This window comes from Gouania willdenowi, chromosome 9 (assembly GCF_900634775.1).
Source record: "Gouania willdenowi chromosome 9, fGouWil2.1, whole genome shotgun sequence".
NCBI lineage: Eukaryota > Metazoa > Chordata > Actinopteri > Blenniiformes > Gobiesocidae > Gouania > Gouania willdenowi.
Genome location: NC_041052.1, coordinates 37,883,998 through 37,904,508, shown reverse-complemented (window position 1 = coordinate 37,904,508; position 20,511 = coordinate 37,883,998). Strand labels below are relative to the sequence as shown.

General features: G+C 37.9%; 1 protein-coding gene across 1 annotated transcript in view; it reads left to right on the top strand.

The window, feature by feature from the left end:
• Nucleotides 1-20,511, top strand: part of LOC114469692 (sodium- and chloride-dependent GABA transporter ine) — a 49,880-nt gene that overhangs the window by 16,413 nt on the left and 12,956 nt on the right. The window contains exons 3-5 of the mRNA XM_028457437.1: nucleotides 7,894-8,107; nucleotides 18,772-18,904; nucleotides 19,280-19,414. Of these exons, the coding sequence (XP_028313238.1) occupies nucleotides 7,894-8,107; nucleotides 18,772-18,904; nucleotides 19,280-19,414 (482 nt within the window). The remainder of the gene's footprint in view (nucleotides 1-7,893; nucleotides 8,108-18,771; nucleotides 18,905-19,279; nucleotides 19,415-20,511) is intronic.

Here is a 20,511-nt window from a genome sequence, read left to right as displayed (position 1 = left end):
AAATGAGGATGGATTAATGTGTGTTATTTTTGTTTGGTGTTTGAAATGTTGTGACATTGTATCACACAGAAAGTGTTTGTCATGTGTAAATAGGATGCACTGTTTTGTACACAGGTCAATGTAAGAACAAGTGGGGGTGTTGCATGATTGATGTGTTTCCTCAATTGACCTACTTCTGGGTGTGGGTGGGGCTACACACCGGTGCGCAATCTCAATAAATGGCAAGAGCTGATTCACAGGGAGTGTGACAAGCAGGCCAAACGAATGTCGGTTGTGTCTCCATTATTCCTCCGTATTGCCGGCTATCTGCAGCTCTTACACGGGATATGGCTGCGTCAACAAAAGTGTTCAACAGATGCCTCTGAGGAAGACTGGCAGTTGACAGTCGAAACATGTCAAGAGATCAAAGTAAATTTCCTGAAAAAAGTTGTCTGAATATAAGAAAACATAACGTATCTTTCTCCAAATCGTTTAAACTGATCTATACTATAATTCAAGGGACGTCTGTGGGGATGTGTGTGTGTGGAGCAAATATCTCCCAGACGCAGTGCGAGTTCGACCTGAAACTCGGTCGACGGGTTCCAAGTACCCCGAGTGTGTGTATCTGTTATTTTGGAGTAATTTGGTCATTTCAAAATGTTTATTTTAATTTTATTTCACTTCTGGATGGCAGCTTTTGACCGCAGAGTGTGAGGGGGCGCTAGCGTACCATATGTTGAGAGACGACTACCAGCATCTATCTTGATCACAGTTGAGTCGACTTCCGGTATCCATTTCGATGGCAAAACAGATGAACGGTGATCAACTGCGACACATCTATAAAAAAAAAATCTATCGGCATCCACGTTAATTAATCTTATGTTAGAGTAATTTGGTGTAGCAAAACGGTCAAATTAACGTTTATTTTATAATTACGGCTCCCTCGGTAAGAGCGCAGTGTTGAGCGCGTTACTTCCAGTTCCGTATCGCAGTTTGGGTTGTAAAAAAAAAAGTCCTACCTCTAAAAGTCATTTAAGTTAATATTTCATGGTTATTTAATATTATTCCCGTGATTCCAAACTTCCGTTAAATCTCTGGTCACGAACTCACTTCCTCCTTCGTCTCCATGACTGTGGACGGAGGCTGTGCTGACAAACATTCAAAGGAATGTAACGTTTTTGTGAGCGGAAGGGTCCGCAACACGGCTCCACTATGATTATTGTTTTTGGACGTACTATTCTGGTAAGTAAACATGCATGTTTATCTGTGAACACAGCATTATAAACGGCCATATTTTCACCACATAAGCAAAACAAAAGCACGTGAGGCTTTTACTCCTGAGCAGAGCGTCACACGCTGGAGAAGTCAAGTCATTTATAGCAGAAAAACCTGCAAAGTCCGTGTTAACATGCACATAGTTCTAATGTCGGCAGTTAAGAAAGCTAAGCTAAGCTAAAGCTTATCACATGGTGCTCGAGGTAATACACCGAGACGCTGCATCCAAAGAAGGAGAGATGAATGATGTGACTACATATTAGTCTTTCTTATTATTGTTTTATCTTATAGTTACTGGTATTATCATATAATATTATCTTTGCTATTACCTTATTTAATATTTATTATTGTATTATAGTTACTGGATTCTCATTATATTTTATTGCTATTATTATTATTATAACTATTACTACTTTCACTATTAATATTATATCTCTATCTAATTGTACTACTACTGTATTGTTGTTATTGCTATTCTTATATTATTCTTTTTTATTCTTCTTTTATCTTATAGTTACTGGTATTCTCATTGTATTATTATTATTATTATTATTTCTATTACCTTATTATTTTATGTTTATTATTGTTTTTATTATTGTATTACAGTTACTGGATTCTCTTAGTTATTTTGTTATTGCCATTATTATTATTATTATTATTATTAGTATTGTTATAACCATTGCTATTATTACTATTACTATTTTCGCTAATACTATTATATTTATTTATTTATTTTTATTTATTCAGTTCATTTCCGACATGGTTGCAATCACAGAAATTCATTCATTCATTTTGCTTATCCAGATCCTTCCCCTGATTTGAACACAGATAATTTTACATCAAACCTCGTTTCTTCCCTTGTCAAACATTCTCATCTTCTTCATAATTTCATCATTAACGTTTTTTTTTTTTTGTCCTTTTTTATGTGATGCGTTCTCGTCTGCAGTCATTGTTCCTGTTGTTACTCCTCTTCACTGTCCTTTTTTCCGTGCTCCTCGAGCTTTCTTTTCCAGTCGTTGTTTACGTTCCTCCAACTCTCCAAACGAAAAGTTCTTCTTCTTTCGGAGAACTTTCATATCCTCTGAAAGTCGCCTCAGCTTACGATCCATCAGAAAGGCACATGCACATACCCACGTCATTAGCAGGCCAAAGATCATGACCCCTAGCAGATAGATGTCCTCTACATCTTCCACTGTCAGCAGGGAGAGACATGTATTTGTGTGTTGTAGTGTATTATTTCTTGCAGTTTTAGGTATTTTGCCTTCTCAAATAAATCGTTTGTGTGTGCGTTGTGTGGTGCTTTATGTAAAATTCTTTTAGCTTTTGTAGTTTAAATAGTGGTTCAAGATACGTTTTGTAGTTATTACCCCATATTTCGGAGCAGTAATTTAAGTGCGATGCTATGAGTGAAGAATAGATTGTTTTAAGTGATTTGGTATGTAGGATTTGTTGAAGCTTCCATAGGATGTAACTGCTTTTTGCAACTTTGTTTTTAACTATTTGTATATGTTTTTTCCAGGTCAGCTTGTCGTCCATCCACACTCCTAGTACCCTATATTCTTTTACTTGTTCTATTATTTCCATGTTCATTTTCAGTGTTATATCTCCTGTTATTTTTCTCTTTCCGAAATTGATGAATTTTGTTTTACTGACGTTTAGGGCTAGTTTATTTACATCTAACCATGTCTGAATTTTTGATAGTTCTTCATTTGTTGACTCTATTAGAGTTTTAATGTCTTTACCTGAGAATAGGATGGTTGTGTCATCTGCAAACAACGTTAGTTTGAGGCAATTTGTGACTTTGAAAATGTCGTTTATGTATAAAATGAACAGTTTTGGCCGTAAAATTGAACCCTGTGGCACACCACATTGTATGGTTTGGCATTTTGATGTGTGTTCTTCAAAGTCAACATATTGTCTCCTATTTGTCATATAGCTTTTAATCCATTTTAAGGCGTTGTACTTTATTCCGTAATTTTTAAGTTTTTCTTCTAGAATATCATGATTAAATGTGTCAAAGGCTTTTTTTAGGTCCAGAAAAATTCCGAATACAAATTGTTTTTTTTCTAATGCTTCTCTAATATTCTCCGTGATGTCAATTATAGCCATTGCTGTTGAACGTCCTTTTCTAAATCCATATTGTCCTTCATGTAGTATATTATTGTCTTCTATAAATTTGTCAAGTCTGTACTTAAACAGTTTTTCCAGAATTTTTGATAATTGTGGTAATATTGATATAGGTCGATAATTAGTGAAATTACATTTTTCTCCACCCTTGTAAATCGGTCTGATTTTTGCAATTTTCATTTTTTCTGGGAAAACGCCATTCTTGAATGATGGATTGCTTATATGTGTTAGAGTCATAGTTAGATTATTAACGTCTCTGGATTTTTTTGAGGTACAGGTTGTGATTATTCTGTCCACCTCTGCTTCTGTTACTTCTTCAAGTACAATTGTCAAAATGGTTCCATTTAAGTGTTGGGTGTTTATTTATCCCTTTCTCTATGTCTTTTCCAGTATTTATGAAAAAACTGTTGAGTTCTTGTGCTATTATGTTTTTATTGTATTCTTTTACATTGTTTATTATAAAATGGTCTGCATTTTTTTCTGTGCTTTTGCGCATGGTTATGGTGTTTATAATTTCCCACAATTTTTTGTTTTTGTTTTTATTCTCTTTTAATTGTTTTTCATAGTATTCTCTTAGTAAATTATTGACTTTGTTTATGTATTTTTTATAACGTATTTCTGCTTTTAATGTTTTTTCTGTTATATATTTTTTATATAGTATGTTTTTCTTTTTGCATACTTTGGCTATTTTCTTATTAATCCATGGTACTTTGTTAGTTCTACTTTTGATTGTTATTTGTTTCAAAGGGCAGCATTTATCGTAAATTGTCGTTATTGTGTCTGTAAATGTGTCATATGCTACGTTCACATCTTCTTCCTTGAAAATGCTCTCCCACGTCTGTCTTTTTATCTGTTGTTTAAAGTTTTCTAGTTGTTTTTCTCCTTCCAGTCTTCTGTATGTCTGTGTGTCATGATTTTCAAGGTTTTTCTTCTCTTTTGTGTTTAGTATCATAAATATTGGTAAATGATCAGAGATGTCATTTATTAATATACCACTCTTTAGATCTGTGTTTTGTATGTTTGTGAAGATGTTGTCTATCAGTGTTGAGCTGTGTTTATTAATTCTGTTTGGTTTCGTTATGAGAGGTTTTAATCCATTTGTGTACATGTAATTAGTAAAGTCTTCAATGTGTGTATTTTTTAAAGGATTTAAAATGTTTATATTGAAGTCTCCACATATCAGTAATCTGTTATTTTTAATTTCTTCTATCATTTTAGTTAGTTTCTCATTAAATATGTCTATTTTACAGTCAGGTGCACGATACAAACAACAGATTAATATCTTACGTCCCTCTGGACTTGTAATTTTCACTGTTATACATTCCATCACTTCTTCCACTGTTAAACTCATCGATTCTATAATCTCCATCTCAATATTTTCTTTTATGAATAGTGCTACCCCTCCTCCTGGCTTATGTAATCTGTTCTTATAGACAAAGTTATATCCTTTTAACATAAACTCATTGCCTTTTTTTTCTTTCAGCCAAGTTTCTGACAGTGCTATTATGTCAAACTTATACAATGTGGAGAGTTAATCCTTAATGTCTTCAAAATTTACATACATACTCCGACAATTACAGTGAATAAGTGACAGACCTTTTTCCTTCTTTGTTTCCACTTTGAATTCATTCTCTGTGTAGTAATGGCAGTTCGTGTCTTGTTTCCAGTGTGAAAAGTTGTTTGGGTCCACTTCATCTACTTGATTATTCTCCCGTTGTTGATGATGATGTTGTAGATGATTTTTAGTGAGTCTTTCCATATCCATGATTTCTATCAGTTTTCTTGTCTTTTAGGTACCTCATTCGTATTTTTCCAGGTCTTCCATGCTTTCGACTAGAACGGGTTTTCCATTTTCTCCTCCTGGGGGTGTGATGTAGATCCTGCAGCCTCTGGTCCAAGTTTTCACAATTTTTCCTCCTTTCTTCAGTTGGCGTGCCTTCCATGCGATACTTGCATTCTGCTTCGTCAGGTTCTCGTTCATAAACACCATCGTTCCCATAAGTTTTCTTCCTTGTTTCATTATTTCAGCTTTAAATTTCACGTTGGTAAATGTAATTTTCACATCTCTGGTATCTTTGCGTTTTGGCAGCAGCTGGCAGTAGTTGATGTTGTCAGGGTTCACTTCAATGCCTTTCGAGTCCAGGTAATCAATCACCTGTTCTTCAATCGATTTTGTGTCTTCGATGGTCGGTTCATCTGCTTGTCTTGTCGCACTGGCGTAGCTCCTTGGCCTAATCTTTAGGCCAGTGATGATGACATCCTTTTCTTTTTCTTTTCTTTCCAGATCTTCAACCCTTGCATCCAGCGTTTTTATCTTTTCAGCATTCTTCACATTTTCTTCTTTCAGTACCTTGACGTCACTTTCCACGGTTTTCAATGATTTCTCTAGGGCATTCCTTATGGACTCCATCTGCGTAGTTAGATCCTGTCTTAAGGACATGAGATCCTGTCTCATGTCCTGTCTTATGTCCTTAATCATTTTTTTAAGCTCTTCCATAGCCGGATCAGGTTCTGGTTCCGGTGGTGGCATTAGACTTTCTTTTTTTGTTGAAGGCATGATCTGGGCCCAGTTTTCCCAGGCTCAGGTTGTCTTTTCCTATTCGTATCATCATATTTATTATTATCAGGGCTCTACACAAACTTATCCAGTGGTGGCACTGGACTTTCTCTGTTGGTCGAGGGGGTGTACAGTATACCATGCATGATGATGAATAGTTGACTTAACTGGCGTACTGTAGTTTTGTATGAAGTAAAGATTGGCAGTGACTCGAGATATATTGTTTTGTTATAAAAATGTTTTAGCGTCAATGTTAAGTTTTTCTGTAACAATCAGTGGCTGAATTAATTATAATAATAATAATGGGTGCACAACACGGCTTGTTTGTTCTGCGCAAGGGTGAGTCTTTCTTATATTATTCTATGTGCTAAGAAAGATGCTAGCAGCTACAATGTAAACACACACACACACACGGCTGATGCACGTTCGTGCACTACACCGGGATGAAAATACTGAACTCACACAAAGCCGTTTAGAGAGTTGGTGTTTATTTTTCATGGTACTTCTGTGTTTCTCTTAACAACCTGCAACAGATTATGTGCAAGACTCGTGCGAGAGATAATGCACAGAGGAGATGGATGGAGAGACACACACAGTATTTATAATAAAAATAAACTAATAAGTAAAATAAAACAAAAAATAAACAATATTTGTACAAAAAATACACAAAATGAATCTTTATTGTAAGTTAAAGTGATCTGAAAAGCCCATTGTTTTATGATATGACGTCCCCACAAACAGCTATACTGTAAAGTTTACATATAAACCTTGAATGAGTTGAATTTAGGATAGTTTAACACTGGCAGTGGTTTTACTGAGTGTTTCAGCCGAGTCATTGCCCTGAACTCCCCTCGCTGGAGACAGGTGTAACACATCCAACAGAAATGTGCAGATGGTCCATAGCACCTGAAACCTGACACACAGCTGAGACCTGATGACTCACGTATACTGAAGGACTGTGATCACACCTGAGCAGCTCGGTTTATCATCAAACAGCAAAGCACACACAATGATTTAAAACAAGCCACCATCTGTGATCTCACAATGCACTCAGTGCACCTGCAGCTATAGTCGTGGCTACAGTTATTGGCAGAGGTGTAAATATAGTACTGATATATCCTACTCAAGTAGAAGTTTTGTTACTTGATTGAAATTGTACTCAAGTACATCATACATAAAATACTCAAGTACAAGTAGCATTTGTTTTTAATAACAAATCTTGCCACGGTTCCCTTGTATATACAGTAAATATCTCATTACTTAAAAAGGAAGAGACCAAATCTTCGACCGTGGCTCAGGTGGTAGTGGGTCGTCTTCTGATCGAGAGGTTGGGGGTTCGATTCCAGTACCTGACTATGTGTCGAAGCTTCCTTGGGCAAGACACTGAACCCTAAGTTGCTCCCAGTGGTCGACTAGCGCCTTGCGTGGCAGTCCTGTCCCACTGGTGTGTGAATGTGAGAATGAATGGGTGAATGAGCTGATATGTAAAGCGCTTTGAGACTGTTTCAGTGTGGTGATGAAGCGCTATATAAAATCAAGTCCATTTATCTTGCACAGTTGGAACTTCATTTATATTGTCCACAAAGGCATCTGTATAAAATAAAAGGTTTGTCAAAATGTGCAATTATTTTTAAAAATAGTATAACACCAATTAATTAAATTCAAAATAATAAAAAAATACTATAGTATAGCTACATTTATGAACTCTAAACCTGAGAAAATAACCGGCATTTAATCCTTTACTCAGTTATGGTTGGGTGTAGAAATGTATTTCTTTTAAAACGTACTTAAGTGCAAGTAAAATTACTGATTTAGAAATATACTCAAGAGTACAAGTACCCATAAAAGCAACTCAATTACAGTAATGTGAGTACTTGTAATCATTTACTTTCACCTCTGGTTATTGGACACTATATGATATGAATTGCAGTAACTCTTCCCTCCTGTCTCTGCAGGTGTGGGCCTGGCCACAGTTTGCATCTCCTTTTTGTTCTCTACATACTACATCATTATCCTGAGCTGGGCACTTTACTATCTGTTCAGCTCCTTCAGCGCCGTCCTGCCTTGGACATCCTGCAACAACACCTGGATCGTCACTGGAAAGTGTTCCAGTGGTTTTCTAGCAGGCAATGGCACTCACCTGCAGTCAGCCAGTCAGCAGTTCTTTGAGTGAGTGGATGCTTTTTTTTTTTTTTTTTTTACAAATATCACAGGAAGTTCCCCTTTTTATGGATTACATTCTCTGATCACTAACCCGAGCCATCAAATAAACCTGTTACAGCTATTTCTGAATCCTAATTTCATAAGTTTAAATAATGCCAAAACCTCACAAAACATGTTTTATATATGATTTGTAAATATAAATCATTCACAAACTATCGCATTTTGTTTTGGATGTAAGAAACTTACCAATCAAAAAAACAAAACATGTTTTACATATATAAAAAAAAACATGTCTTCAATTACAAAAAAAATATCCTACAAGTATGAAAAGCTATTCTAGAACAAACAGAAAACTGTCAGGTGACTTTTGGCACACACAAATGCCCTGTCTTGGACTAAGGATATTTTTTTTTGCAAATGAAGGCATGTTTCTCTGCTTGTGTAAAACATGTAGTATTTGTTTGATACAAACGTTTCTTATTTGCAAAACTAACCCTAAGTCCACATTTTTCTGTCTAACATAGAGCTTACAACCCAAAGGTTCTGGCATCCCCATATGGAGAGTCAGGTTGAATGTTAATGTAAAATATCAATACAGAGACGTCAAGACATCTCTATAATACAAAGGTAATAAGTGAATTTTAAGCAGAAATATGTCCAAAAATGGTAGTAACCTGTTGTTAGAAAATAACTCTTTGAAAATAAAATCCAGGTTATGGATTCCAACTTTTTTTGTAGCGTGACCCTATTTTCTTATCACAAAAAAATACTTTTTTTTTCCTTTCTACAATTCATTTTTGATCATGTTTGTTATACTCTGTTGAGAAAGTGAAAGCAGGGAATACAGTTCATTAGGATTGTGTTTTGTGTTTAGTTTCAAAAAGAATAATTAAGAAATGTAAGCAATTGATTTTTAAATTCCCTTTTTTTTCCAATCAATTACTAGACATTTCAAGGGCCCCCATTTAAATTCCAAATCACCCCACATGGTTTCACGAACCCAAGGTTGAAAAACACTGCTGTAAGGTGTCACAGTTGATTCACTTACCCCAACAAGAAAACAAAACCATTGTGTATAGCAGAGATGGACTACTTTTATCACAGCGGGGGCCACAAAAATGCGATTGTACTGTATCTGATATGAGGGTGACATTATCAAGATTCATGTCAGCATTTAGAAAAATGACCAATCTGAGCATGAATACAGTAAAGAGCCAAGGGTTTGTTTTCTTTTGGAGTCATTTTGGGTGTTTTTGGGGTCATTTTGTGCAGTGGTCCTGAAGTTCAAACCATGGCTGCAAAAGAGAAAACACAAACATAAAACAGAAAGGACAAAGAGAAAACACAAGTGCAAGAGAGGAGACACAACTGACTGAGATGCAGGTTGACTCCTCCCTTGTGTCTTGGATTGTGGCAGACCACAGTGTGTATGTCTGAGACACTGTGTCTGACAAAGTGGTCAGCAACACCAGGGCCCCTCAAGGGACTGTCCTCTATCCCATCCTCTTCACCACCTACACCACGGACTTCAGCTACTGCACTGATACCTGTCATCTCCTGAAGTTCTCCAAAGACCAAAAAGCTGATTGTGGACCTAAGGAAAACCAAGAGGCCAGTCAGCCCAATCTCCATCCAGGGGGTCAGTGTGGACATTGTGGAGAAGTACAAATACCTGAGAGTGGTGATTGACAATAAACTGGACTGGGGAGGAACACTGACTCCCTCTACAGAAAGGGCCAAAGCCGTCTCTATTTTCTGAGACAGCTGAGGTCCTTCAACATCTGCAGAAAAATGCTGAGGATGTTCTACAAGTCTGTGGTGGCGAGTGCAATCCTCGATGCTCTTGTTTGCTGGGGGAGCAGACTGAGGGTCGCAGACGCCAACAGACTCAGACTCATCCGCAAGGTCAGTGACGTTATGGGGATTAAACTGGACTTTCTGACAGTGGTGACAGAGAGGAGGAGCCTGTCCAAAGTGAAGGCCATCTTGGTCAATGTGTCCCAACCACTCCATGATGTGCTGGTCAGTCACAGAAGCACCTTCAGCACCAGGCCAATCCAAACCACGGTGCTCTCTAAAATGCATCTCTGTAACTTGACAGCTTCGATCATTCTATATATCTGTATTAGATTTGTATATTGTACAATGTAGAACCACTACTAAGTCACCAGCAGGTGGTGCTATAGAAGCAGCCAAACATCTTCCTACATTATGGTCCAAAACTTGTTCTCAATACTGCAGGGTTCTCACCAGGAATTTTTCACAGAGCAGGGAAAACGCGAGGTGTGCGAGCAATCAGTGCCGGCGCGAGTGTTGTAGGGGGGTCTGGACGCCACAAATGTGTGTGATGTGTTTGTTTGTGTGTGCTGACAAAGCGGCTCTGAAAATGGATGGATGGATGGATGTTTGTGTGTGTGCTGCCTGATGGAGTGTTGGTTTGGGAGTGTGTGCGTGTGCCTGTTGCCGTGACGACAGCGTGTGTGATTGCTGTGTGCTGCTGCTGAGCTGTCACTGCAAGGAGTTGCTACGTTCTTCGGACAAAGGTCTTCTCTGTCTTTTTTTGCTGGCTCCGCCATGATATAAGTTTGAGAAAAGTTAATTTGTAGACAACCAAGTGCAGCCACGGGGCTGGTCATAATCTAACATTAGTTTGTATTGGGCTGCCGTAAAGCAGAACGTCTTGCCACCGGGTCGGAGGCAGGAAAGTTGAAAGTGCGGTTTTCTTGCCAGAGACAGCAGGGGGAGACGAAAGACCCCCCAATCACCCCATAAACACTTAAATTACCCTTACAGAGTTTACGAGAAGGATTTATTAAAGTGAAAAGTTACTTAGTTCTGCTTTAAAGCCAAAACATATTTGTTGAATTGGTGAAGTATGATGATGAACAGAGTTAGTTACTTATGCTTGGTATAGATCCTCTACTTATAAATACTCACAGACACTGTATAGACCAGAAATAACTGAATCGAAGCCATGCTTTTCAAATTTAAATAAGGTATTATGTGGGACCCGCAGTAATATTGGGACTGTTATGATCAAAGGGCCCCCCCCCCCAACTCATTATTTTTATACTTTTGTCTTGTTTTATTTAGTTGATTGTTTTTGTTTTGATTATGAAGCAAACTGTTTATATTGGATGGTGATTATGGGTTACAGAGCTGAGAATGCACACAGATTAGCTTTAATCCGGCCTAAAAACAAAGACCTGACCTGCTCCGAGCCCGACAGAGCACGGCCCGAACGTGTCCCAACCGACAGTATTCACATCCGTACTCAGGCATGTAGAATGATCTGTTGCGAGTTATAAACATGACGAGCAGCTTCATGTGCCGCTACACGCTACGTCTGGTTGAGGCTACACTGTTTATATTGAATGGTAACTACGGGTTACCAAGTGGAGGGTGCACACAGGCAGCATCAAGGGAAGTTAGTGGTGGCAAGGGTCTTCAGGTAAAGAAGGGAGCATCCAAGCAAATCCCCTGTATTAAATAGATTTTTATTTATTTATTTTTTTATTTATTCAGTTTATTTCCGACATGGTTACATTCACTTTTTTTTTTTTTTTTTTTTTTTTTTTCTTTTTTGTACATGCCGAAAAAGAAGACGAGAGAAGCAGTTTGCTTATCCGGGTCCCGTCCCCTGTTTTACCATCGCAAATTTACATGGGTTTACATGTCTCTCTGGTCAAAACATTCTTGATTTCTTCTGAACGTCCTTTTTTGTGTATTCTCATCTGTTGTCAGTGTTGTCCTCCTCTATCTTTGTTCGTGTTGGCCTTGTTCCCTGCCAGACATTGTTAGCATTCCTCCAGTTCAAGAATAGTTCCTCTTTCGAAGGTGTTTGGAAGGTTCTTCCCTTTTCATCCACAATGTCACCTTGTTCTGTCTCTACATCAAGGGTAATCCAGCTGTTGTTAGTTCTATTGGCAGTGTTGTATTTTCCACTGTCTGATGATGGGATCAGATCCAACTTGTATAAACACATCACCACATCCCAGTTCACAAGCAAGGTAGTATTTTAATGTAATATATCTTAGTTCATAAGCGTGTTTCTAACTGCTGTTGTTAGTTTTATTGGCAGTGTTGTATTTTCCACTGTTAGATTTAACTTGTATAAATACATTATTATATCTTAGTTCATAAGCAAGGTAGTAATTTCATTGTATATAAAAAAAACGTGTTTCTAACTGCACATATGACAATAAACACTTTGAATTTAAATTTAATGTAATCCTTAATCACCCCACCACCTAGCAATTGAAATGAATAAATGACAGACCTTTTTTACTCTTGGTTTCCACATTTAATTCGGTCTCCGTAAAATAATCACAGTCTGAGTTTTGTTCCCAGTGTTTATATAGATCTGGGTCCATATCCATGATTACCATCAGTAATGTTGTTGTTTAGGTGGATCCTTCGTATTTTCCCAAGTTGTCCATCGTTTTGATGAGAACTGGTTTTCCGTCCTCTTCTTCCTGGATGTAAATCCTGCAGTTTTTTGACCACGTCTTCACAATCTTTCCTTCTTTTTTTATTTGGCGTGCCTTCCATGCAATGCTTGCATTTTGTTTCGTCAGGTTTTCATTGATGTACACCTTCGTTCCCTTGAGTTTATTTCCTTGCTTGAGTATTTCTCCTTTGAATTTTATATTCGTGAAGGTTATTTTTACAGCTCTGTTATCATTTTTCTTTGGCAGGAGATGGCAGGAGTTGATGTTGTCAGGGTTCAGGACAATGTCCTTCGACTTCAGGTAGTCAATGACCTGTTGTTCAATCGATTTTGTTTCTTCGTCACTCCTGGGTTTTATCTTTAGGCCTGTGATGATGACATCTTTCTCTCTTTCCTTTTGTTCCAGCTGTTCAACCCTCGCATTCAACAATTTTATCTCTTCAGCATTTCTTTCATTCTTTTCTTTCAGTACCTTTGTTTCGCTTTGTAGTCTTTCCAGTGAGTTTTCCAGCGTCTTTTCCAACGACTTTATCTCGGCAGATAGGTTTTGTAGACCCTCGCGTATCATCTCCTTGACCTCTTCCAAACCCGAATTGGGTTCTGAAGGGCCTCCCTGCGGTTTTTTCACCATTTTCCTTCAGTCTTGGGCCCAGTTTTTCAGGCTGTTCAGCTGTAGCCAGCTGTAGCCAAGGTCGTGTTATCGGAGCAAAGGAAAACACGTCTGCTCTCTCCAAAGACCAGAGATGATGTGGCTAATGTATGTTTTTCTTAGTTATGCAGATTAAAGAGAGTTACAACAACACGGGCACACCTGGAAGTCCCTTTAGTGTACAAGTGTACAACAATTATTATGACAGTACCAATTAAAAAAAAAAAAAAAAAACACAAAAGCCCCTAATCTGGTCGAAACACACTGTATTGGATCAAAATCACAGTGTAGCGGGCTCAATAGCGCTGGTGAGAACCCTGTACTGTATCCACATAACCTGCCAGATCATCTCCAAAATCAAATTCATTCTTCATTTTGACATTGTCTGTCAGCTCATCAAATTTAATTAAAATCTGTTCCAAAGTTTTTGAGATATCCTGCTAACAATCATCCACATCAGCTGACAGGCGGACGGATAGACAAACGCCAGTGAGAATACTACAGTATGTCTTGACAACCATATGTTCTAATTAAATGTTTCTTGGAGGCAGTATACAAGAAATCTTGACACTATGTTTTCTTCCCTAGTGTCTTGTTCCGGCAGCAAAAGAGCAGAGCGGAGCTCACAGAGGAATTTATTTACTAAACATGAACTTTTTCTTCTGAGAAATGATACGATGCTTCAACATCAAACTCTATCATTTACCATCTGACTCTGGCTCTGAGGTAATCATCTACTGCTTTTTTATTTGCTGGCTCAACTGGAAAGCTAAGTAGAAAGCTAGCTAGCTACAAGTAGCAAGCTAACGAGCAGAAGAATGGCTCTTTCCATAACAGAATACAGCAGTCTTCTCCAAAAGATTACTGAACTGGAGATTACAGTGCGAAGAATACAAGTAAACATTGAGGTTAATGGACACTGTGGATATGATAATGATACGACTGTGCCACTGTTTCAAAACAGCGGAGTGGATAAAGCAAACTCGCTACCAGCCCGAGCTAACAAAGCTATCAGACCGAGGGAGGATCCTGTTCCCATTGATAAGCCAACAGGTGTGAGTCCTCCCTGGGATACCCTGGGAGCTAAGCCTAAGAAAAAGTCATATCCACTTCAAAGGCTAACGGACCGAGCAAAGCGCCCTGATATCAATAATGAGACGGACTGGCCTGCACTGGCTTCGCAGACTGCAGCCTCAACATCAACTCCCTTGTCTGCCCAGGCACAAAAGTGGACATCTGTTAAAGGCAGGAGTATCACCAAGTCACAAACCCAGTTTCATGGAGAACTGGGTAATCGATTCGCCCCACTGCTGAATGATCTAGGATCTTGCTCTAATGAGGTCAACACACAACCTTCTCGAACTGCGAAGACTGAAAGTGCTTCAGGAAAACAAAAGTGACATGGTAAGCCAAAGCAACAACCTCACACACTGATAGATGCTCAGAAGACGTTTAGCAGCAACGTGAAAGTGATCTGCTTACCATGACACAATATCAGACCTGGCTGACAAAATCTCGTATATTGTTGCAGATTACCCACATTTGAAAAATGTTGTGATTCATTTTGGATTAAATGATTTATCCAAGGAGGAGTCTGAGGTGTTAAAACAGGATTTCACCCATCTGCTAAAAACTGTGAGTTGTTTACAGCCTAAAGTGTTCATCAGTGGCACGATACCTCCAGTCCACAAAGGAGATCTGAAATTCTCAAGGATTTACTCTTGGAATAAATTTTTGTCTTTGGCTTGTGCTGCCCTTTCACTAAATTTTATAGAAAATTTTCCTAATTTTTGGGAACGTCATTATCTTTTTAGAGCAGATGGACTGTGTCTAAACAAGGCTGGAGTAAAACTTTTCACATCCAACTTGTTTTACTTCACCAGTCACACTGCTATCAGTTCTGATAAAGACAGAGGACAACATGTACCATCGGAGATCAAAACAACAAGGAAAGAACATGGAGTCGATGAGCTTCCAGCAAGAAATCAAAATCGCCACAATGAAGAGGTCAACCCAACCCCCACATCTCAGGACCCACCTGCTTCACCCCAAAATTCACCTACTTCCACCTCATTCAGCTTCTCTCCTACCCCTGCCTTCTTGGATTTAACTGCCCAGATGAACGAGCTGGTTCTGGCTGGCACAAGACTGACACCCCACCCTTTACCCCACCACGGTCCCATCTTATCTCCTCTAAAGAACCAATCTGCACCACCCATCGCTCCTCGAGGATACCAGGCCCAGGATCACTCTTCTCCTCAGGCCAGCTGTGTTCAAATTAGAGCGACACAGGTCACTACTAATTAATGATATTATTTTGACACATCACTTGGACTTTTTATTTCTTAATCAAACGTGGTTGAATGATGGTATCAGTAATACTGTTCTCAATGAGAGTGCACCACAAGACTTTATTTATTTCAATAAGTGTCGTACTTGCAGGAAAGGTGGTGGAGTTGCTGCCATTTTTAAATCAATATTTAAGTGCAAAGAAATAACATTTGGTGATTTTATCTCCTTTGAATATATGTCATTCTTACTGAAGGGTGATTCAAGAGTTCTGTTTTTAGTAATGTATAGACCCCCAAAATATTCTGGAGAATTCATGGATGAGTTTGCTGAACTGCTGTCAGTTGTATGCACTGAATACAACTTTTTAATAATAACAGGTGACTTAAATATTCATATAGTAGGGATGTAACGATTCACTCAACTCCCGATGCGATTCGATTCACGATACTGGGTTCACGATACGATTCTCTCACGATTTATTTTACAAAATGGGACTGTAGACAAAATTTTTTTTTTGGGAAAAAAACTAGAAAATATTGTACTATTTTCCTTTTATTTTTCATTGCCAAAAGAATTCCTTGATAAACTATTCAAGACAATGCAATTTAACTAAAAATAAATCTTGAATGAAATAAATAAAGGAATAATACAAATGAAGAAGCCTATTAATTTAAATTCTGGTTCTATAATAAACAATGCAAAACTGCATAATAGTTCTTTTTCTTTTAAAAGTGCAATTGAAAATGTATTTTGTGCCTTAACAATTGGACTTTAAAAAAAAAAAAAAAACAGTCATTGCCCTGTATTCATGTCAGATATTTGTTTGGACCAGCAGAGGGCGCTGGTAACCCAGTGGTCAGTTGGCATGCAGATATCTTGCAGTGAAGAAGAGAAGCTATGCTAGCAGACAGAGCTAATAGAAAAACGTGACTTTTACAGATATTCAAGTAATATTCTTTCAGTGCTTCTTTCAGTGCTTAAGGGGTAATGAATCATTTATTAACATATTCCTGAAGCAGCTTTGCAGAAAGTCTGCTAATGAGCCTCTCAGCTGTGTTGGAGCAGGGACACATTGAAAAACCTGGTGGACCACCGGCCCTCGAGGACCGTGTTTGGACACCCCTGCTGTAGATCATACAATTTTGTTGCACAGATTGCAAACATGGGTTGAACTAAATGGAAATGTAATGCAATGGTTTAAGTCGTACTTGGAGGAGCGAAGTTATTTTGTAAGCATTGGAAACTTTGAATCTGACAGATTACCAATGTCATGTGGGGTTCCTCAGGGCTCTGTTCTTGGACCCCTTCTGTTTAGCCTTTATATGCTTCCTTTAGGACAAATTTCACAGAACTGTAAGGTTCATTATCAGAGCTACGCAGATGACACACAACTACTGTATATCTATCACTGAACCCAGATGACTATGGTCCCATTGAGGTGTTGTGTGACTGCTTAGAAAAAGTAAACTGCTGGATGAGTGAAAACTTCCTTCACTAAACCATGACAAGATGGAGGTGATTGTCTTTGGTAACAAGGAAAAGAGGACTGCTGTCAGCAAGTATCTTGAGTCTTGATCTTTAAAAGCTAAAGACCATGTCAAAAACCTTGGTGTTCTGATTGACTCAGATCTTACATTCAGCAGTCAGATCAAATCTATCACAAAAACAGCTTCTACCACCTAAAGAACATCTCCAGAGTGAAAGGTTTAATGGCTCAGAAAGATCAGGAGAAACTGGTCCATGCTTTTATCTCCAGCAGACTGGACTATTGTAATGGTCTTCTGACAGGAATCCCCCAAAAGAGCATCAAACAGCTACAGCTGGTTCAAAACGCTGCAGCTCGGGTCTGAACCAGAACAAAGAGGTCAGAGCACATTACTCCAGTTTTAAAGTCTTTACACTGGCTCCCAGTCAGCCTCAGAATAGACTTTAAAGTTCTGCTGCTGGTGTATAAATCTGTGAATGGGTTTGGTCCAGAATACATCAGTAACATGTTAGTCAGGTATGAACCCAGCAGTTCTCTCAGATCTATGGACACAGGTCAGATAGTGGAGCCCAGAGCTCACAGTAAACATGGTGATGCTGCTTTTTGTTGTTATGCTGCAAAGAAGTGCAACAAACTGCAGCAGAGCTGAAGTCAGCATCTAATGTGAACATTTTTAAATCAAAGTTAAAGGCACTTTTTTTCTCTACTGCATATGATTGAGAGAGAGATTTTTGGTCATGTTGTTGATGTGTTGTTTGTTGATGATTTGAATTGATTTTACTGATGATTTTAAATGTTATTATTGATTTTAAACAATTGAATGTTTTATCATGTAAAGCACATTGAGTTGCCTTGTGTATGAAATGCACTGTACAAAAAAATTTGCCTTGACTTGCCTAGTGTGTTTTTTTAACAATGTGAATTCTAGGGATGTAACGATTAATTGTAAGGCAGTTAAAAAATGATTTATAGGTTTCACGCTTGATATCGATTTTCTGAAAATTGAATCGCAGTACTTTTTTTAAACAGCAGAGGGCGCTATATATTTATCCTTTTGTCCAAATGCTGAGGGGGCGGACGGAATCTGCCACTACTTTCTTTCTGGCCGCCTTCTACTCTTAAATATGTTCATAAATGATTCCTTACCCCTTTAGCACCGAAAGAATATCTGTAATATTACTGAATATCTGTAAAAGTCACGTTTTTTTATTAGCTCTGTCTGCTAGCATAGCATCTCTTCTTCACTGCACAGAATATCTGCATGCCAACCGAGCACTGGGTTACCAGCGCCCTCTGCTGGTCCAAACAAATATCTGACATGAATACAGGGCAATGACTGTTTTTTTTTTTTTTTAAAGTCCAATTGTTAAGGCACAAAATACATTTTCAGTTGCACTTTAAAAAAAGAAAAAGAACTATTATGCAGTTTTGCATTGTTTACTATAAAACCAGAATTTAAATTAATAGGCTTCTTCTTCATTTGTATTATTCCTTTATTTATTTCATTCAAGATTTATTTTTAGTTCAATTGCATTGTTTTGAATAGTTTATCAAGGGATTCTTTTGACAATGAAAAATAAAAGGAAAATAGTACCGTATTTTCTAGTTTTTTTCCCCCCAAAAAATAAAAAAATGAATATTTTCCAATCATCATTTGTCTACAGTCCTATTTTGTAAAATAAATCGTGAGAGAATCCTATCGTGAACCCAGTATCATGAATCGAATCGTATTGGGAGTTGAGTGAATCGTTACATTCCTAGTAAATTCTGAACATTGCTTTCCTTGTCTCCAGCCATAGGTTATTGGAGAAAACCAACAGCATTGAGGAACTTGGGGGCATACGTTGGGAGCTCTTTGGCTGCCTTTTTGCTGTCTGGGTCATCATCTATTTTTGCATATTCAAAGGAGTCAAGTCCACTGGCAAGGTGTCAGCACTGTTTTCTGTGTTTTTGTGCTTACATTGTAGAAATACTGTAGAGAGCTTATGAATAATAACACATCTAACAACTTCTAAAAACATTGAACGATAAAGGAAAGTGAAGACTTCAAACTGAGTCCAACAAAGATAAGACTTATTGTTCCATTGATACAAAACAATCAAGGCAAAGGGGAATTGAAATCTGATTTCACACATATCTTTTTGTTTTTAAGAGTAATCCATCACCTGCATTTATTGGAAGTATCATTTGGTCCAGATAGACCTGAGGTCAGGATACAGATGAATCTCACTGAATGCAAAGATAATCAGTTAGAATAATTCACTAAAGTCTGACCCTCGTCTTGGGGTTGGTTTTGTACAGGTTGTTTACTTCACGGCTGTCTTTCCATACTTCATCCTAATCGCCTTGCTCATCAACAATGCCCAGCTTCCTGGAGCCAAGGAGGGTGTTCTCTACTTTGTGACGCCTGTCTGGAACAAACTGTTTGACGTGCAGGTGAGAAAGAGAACAACTACAACAACAACAACTTTTCTCACTTGGTACCATCTTCATTCACACTTTAAAGGCTTGGAGGACATTTCTGTGCCCATTTATAACCATACAGTACAGTCCAAATGTATGGGCACCCCTTTTTCTTTTTTTTTGTTGAAAAATCCCAATGAAATGCGCAATTCTGATCAGATCTGGATGAAACTCGGTGGGGTGCCAACCTGACATAACTGAGTCAAATTTCATAAAAGTCGGTCAATACCAACTGAAATATGATTTTTTTTTATTTTGCCAATGATGAGAAATGGAGATTTCAGTTTTTTCAAATTGATCCAGAATCAGTATATTGATCCGGATTTTACGCAGAACCTTAAATCAGGCTTTACGGAGCTAAATTACCATGGTCACTTAGGCTGAACGACTAACCTGGTCAGGTCCAGGTTTTGTTGTGGATCAGATCTGAGCGAGTACTAAAGTCCTGCCTCCTGACCAATTCATTTCTCCTAGAAAATGACCTGTCCAATAAAAGGAGGATTATTGTGTACACATCTCTGTGTGGATCTGATGTGACGCTGACAGGAAAGAAAGAATATTTAGATATTGATCAATCCTTTCATTTACCCATGACATTCTATAGGACACAGAGATTTTTACCTGATGGACTGACCTACATTAGTCATCTGATAAAGCCATTAATTAATTAATGTATTTTATGGTGATACAAAGAGCTTCACTCCTGTAAAATAATATAAAATATAAATGTATTCAACCTTATGATTTAGGCTGAGCTGTATGAATGCAGCATCAGAGACACACACAAGGTAAAAGGTAAATTGAAACTGATCAGAGTGTCTGTTTATTCTCCATTTATAATCTCACTAATTTAAGCATTAACGCTCATCAATTTCTGCATTCATCCTTCGCTGCTTTTACTGCAGCAACAGTGTTTTCTTTTTAATAACAATAATAATAATGCATCAATTTTATATAGCGCTCTTTTGGATACTCAAAGTCGCTTTACAGAATTAAGGGATTATCCTTTCACTCCACACTCACTCACTTGGTCTGAATTATGGATTTGAATTCTTCACATTTTTAAAGAA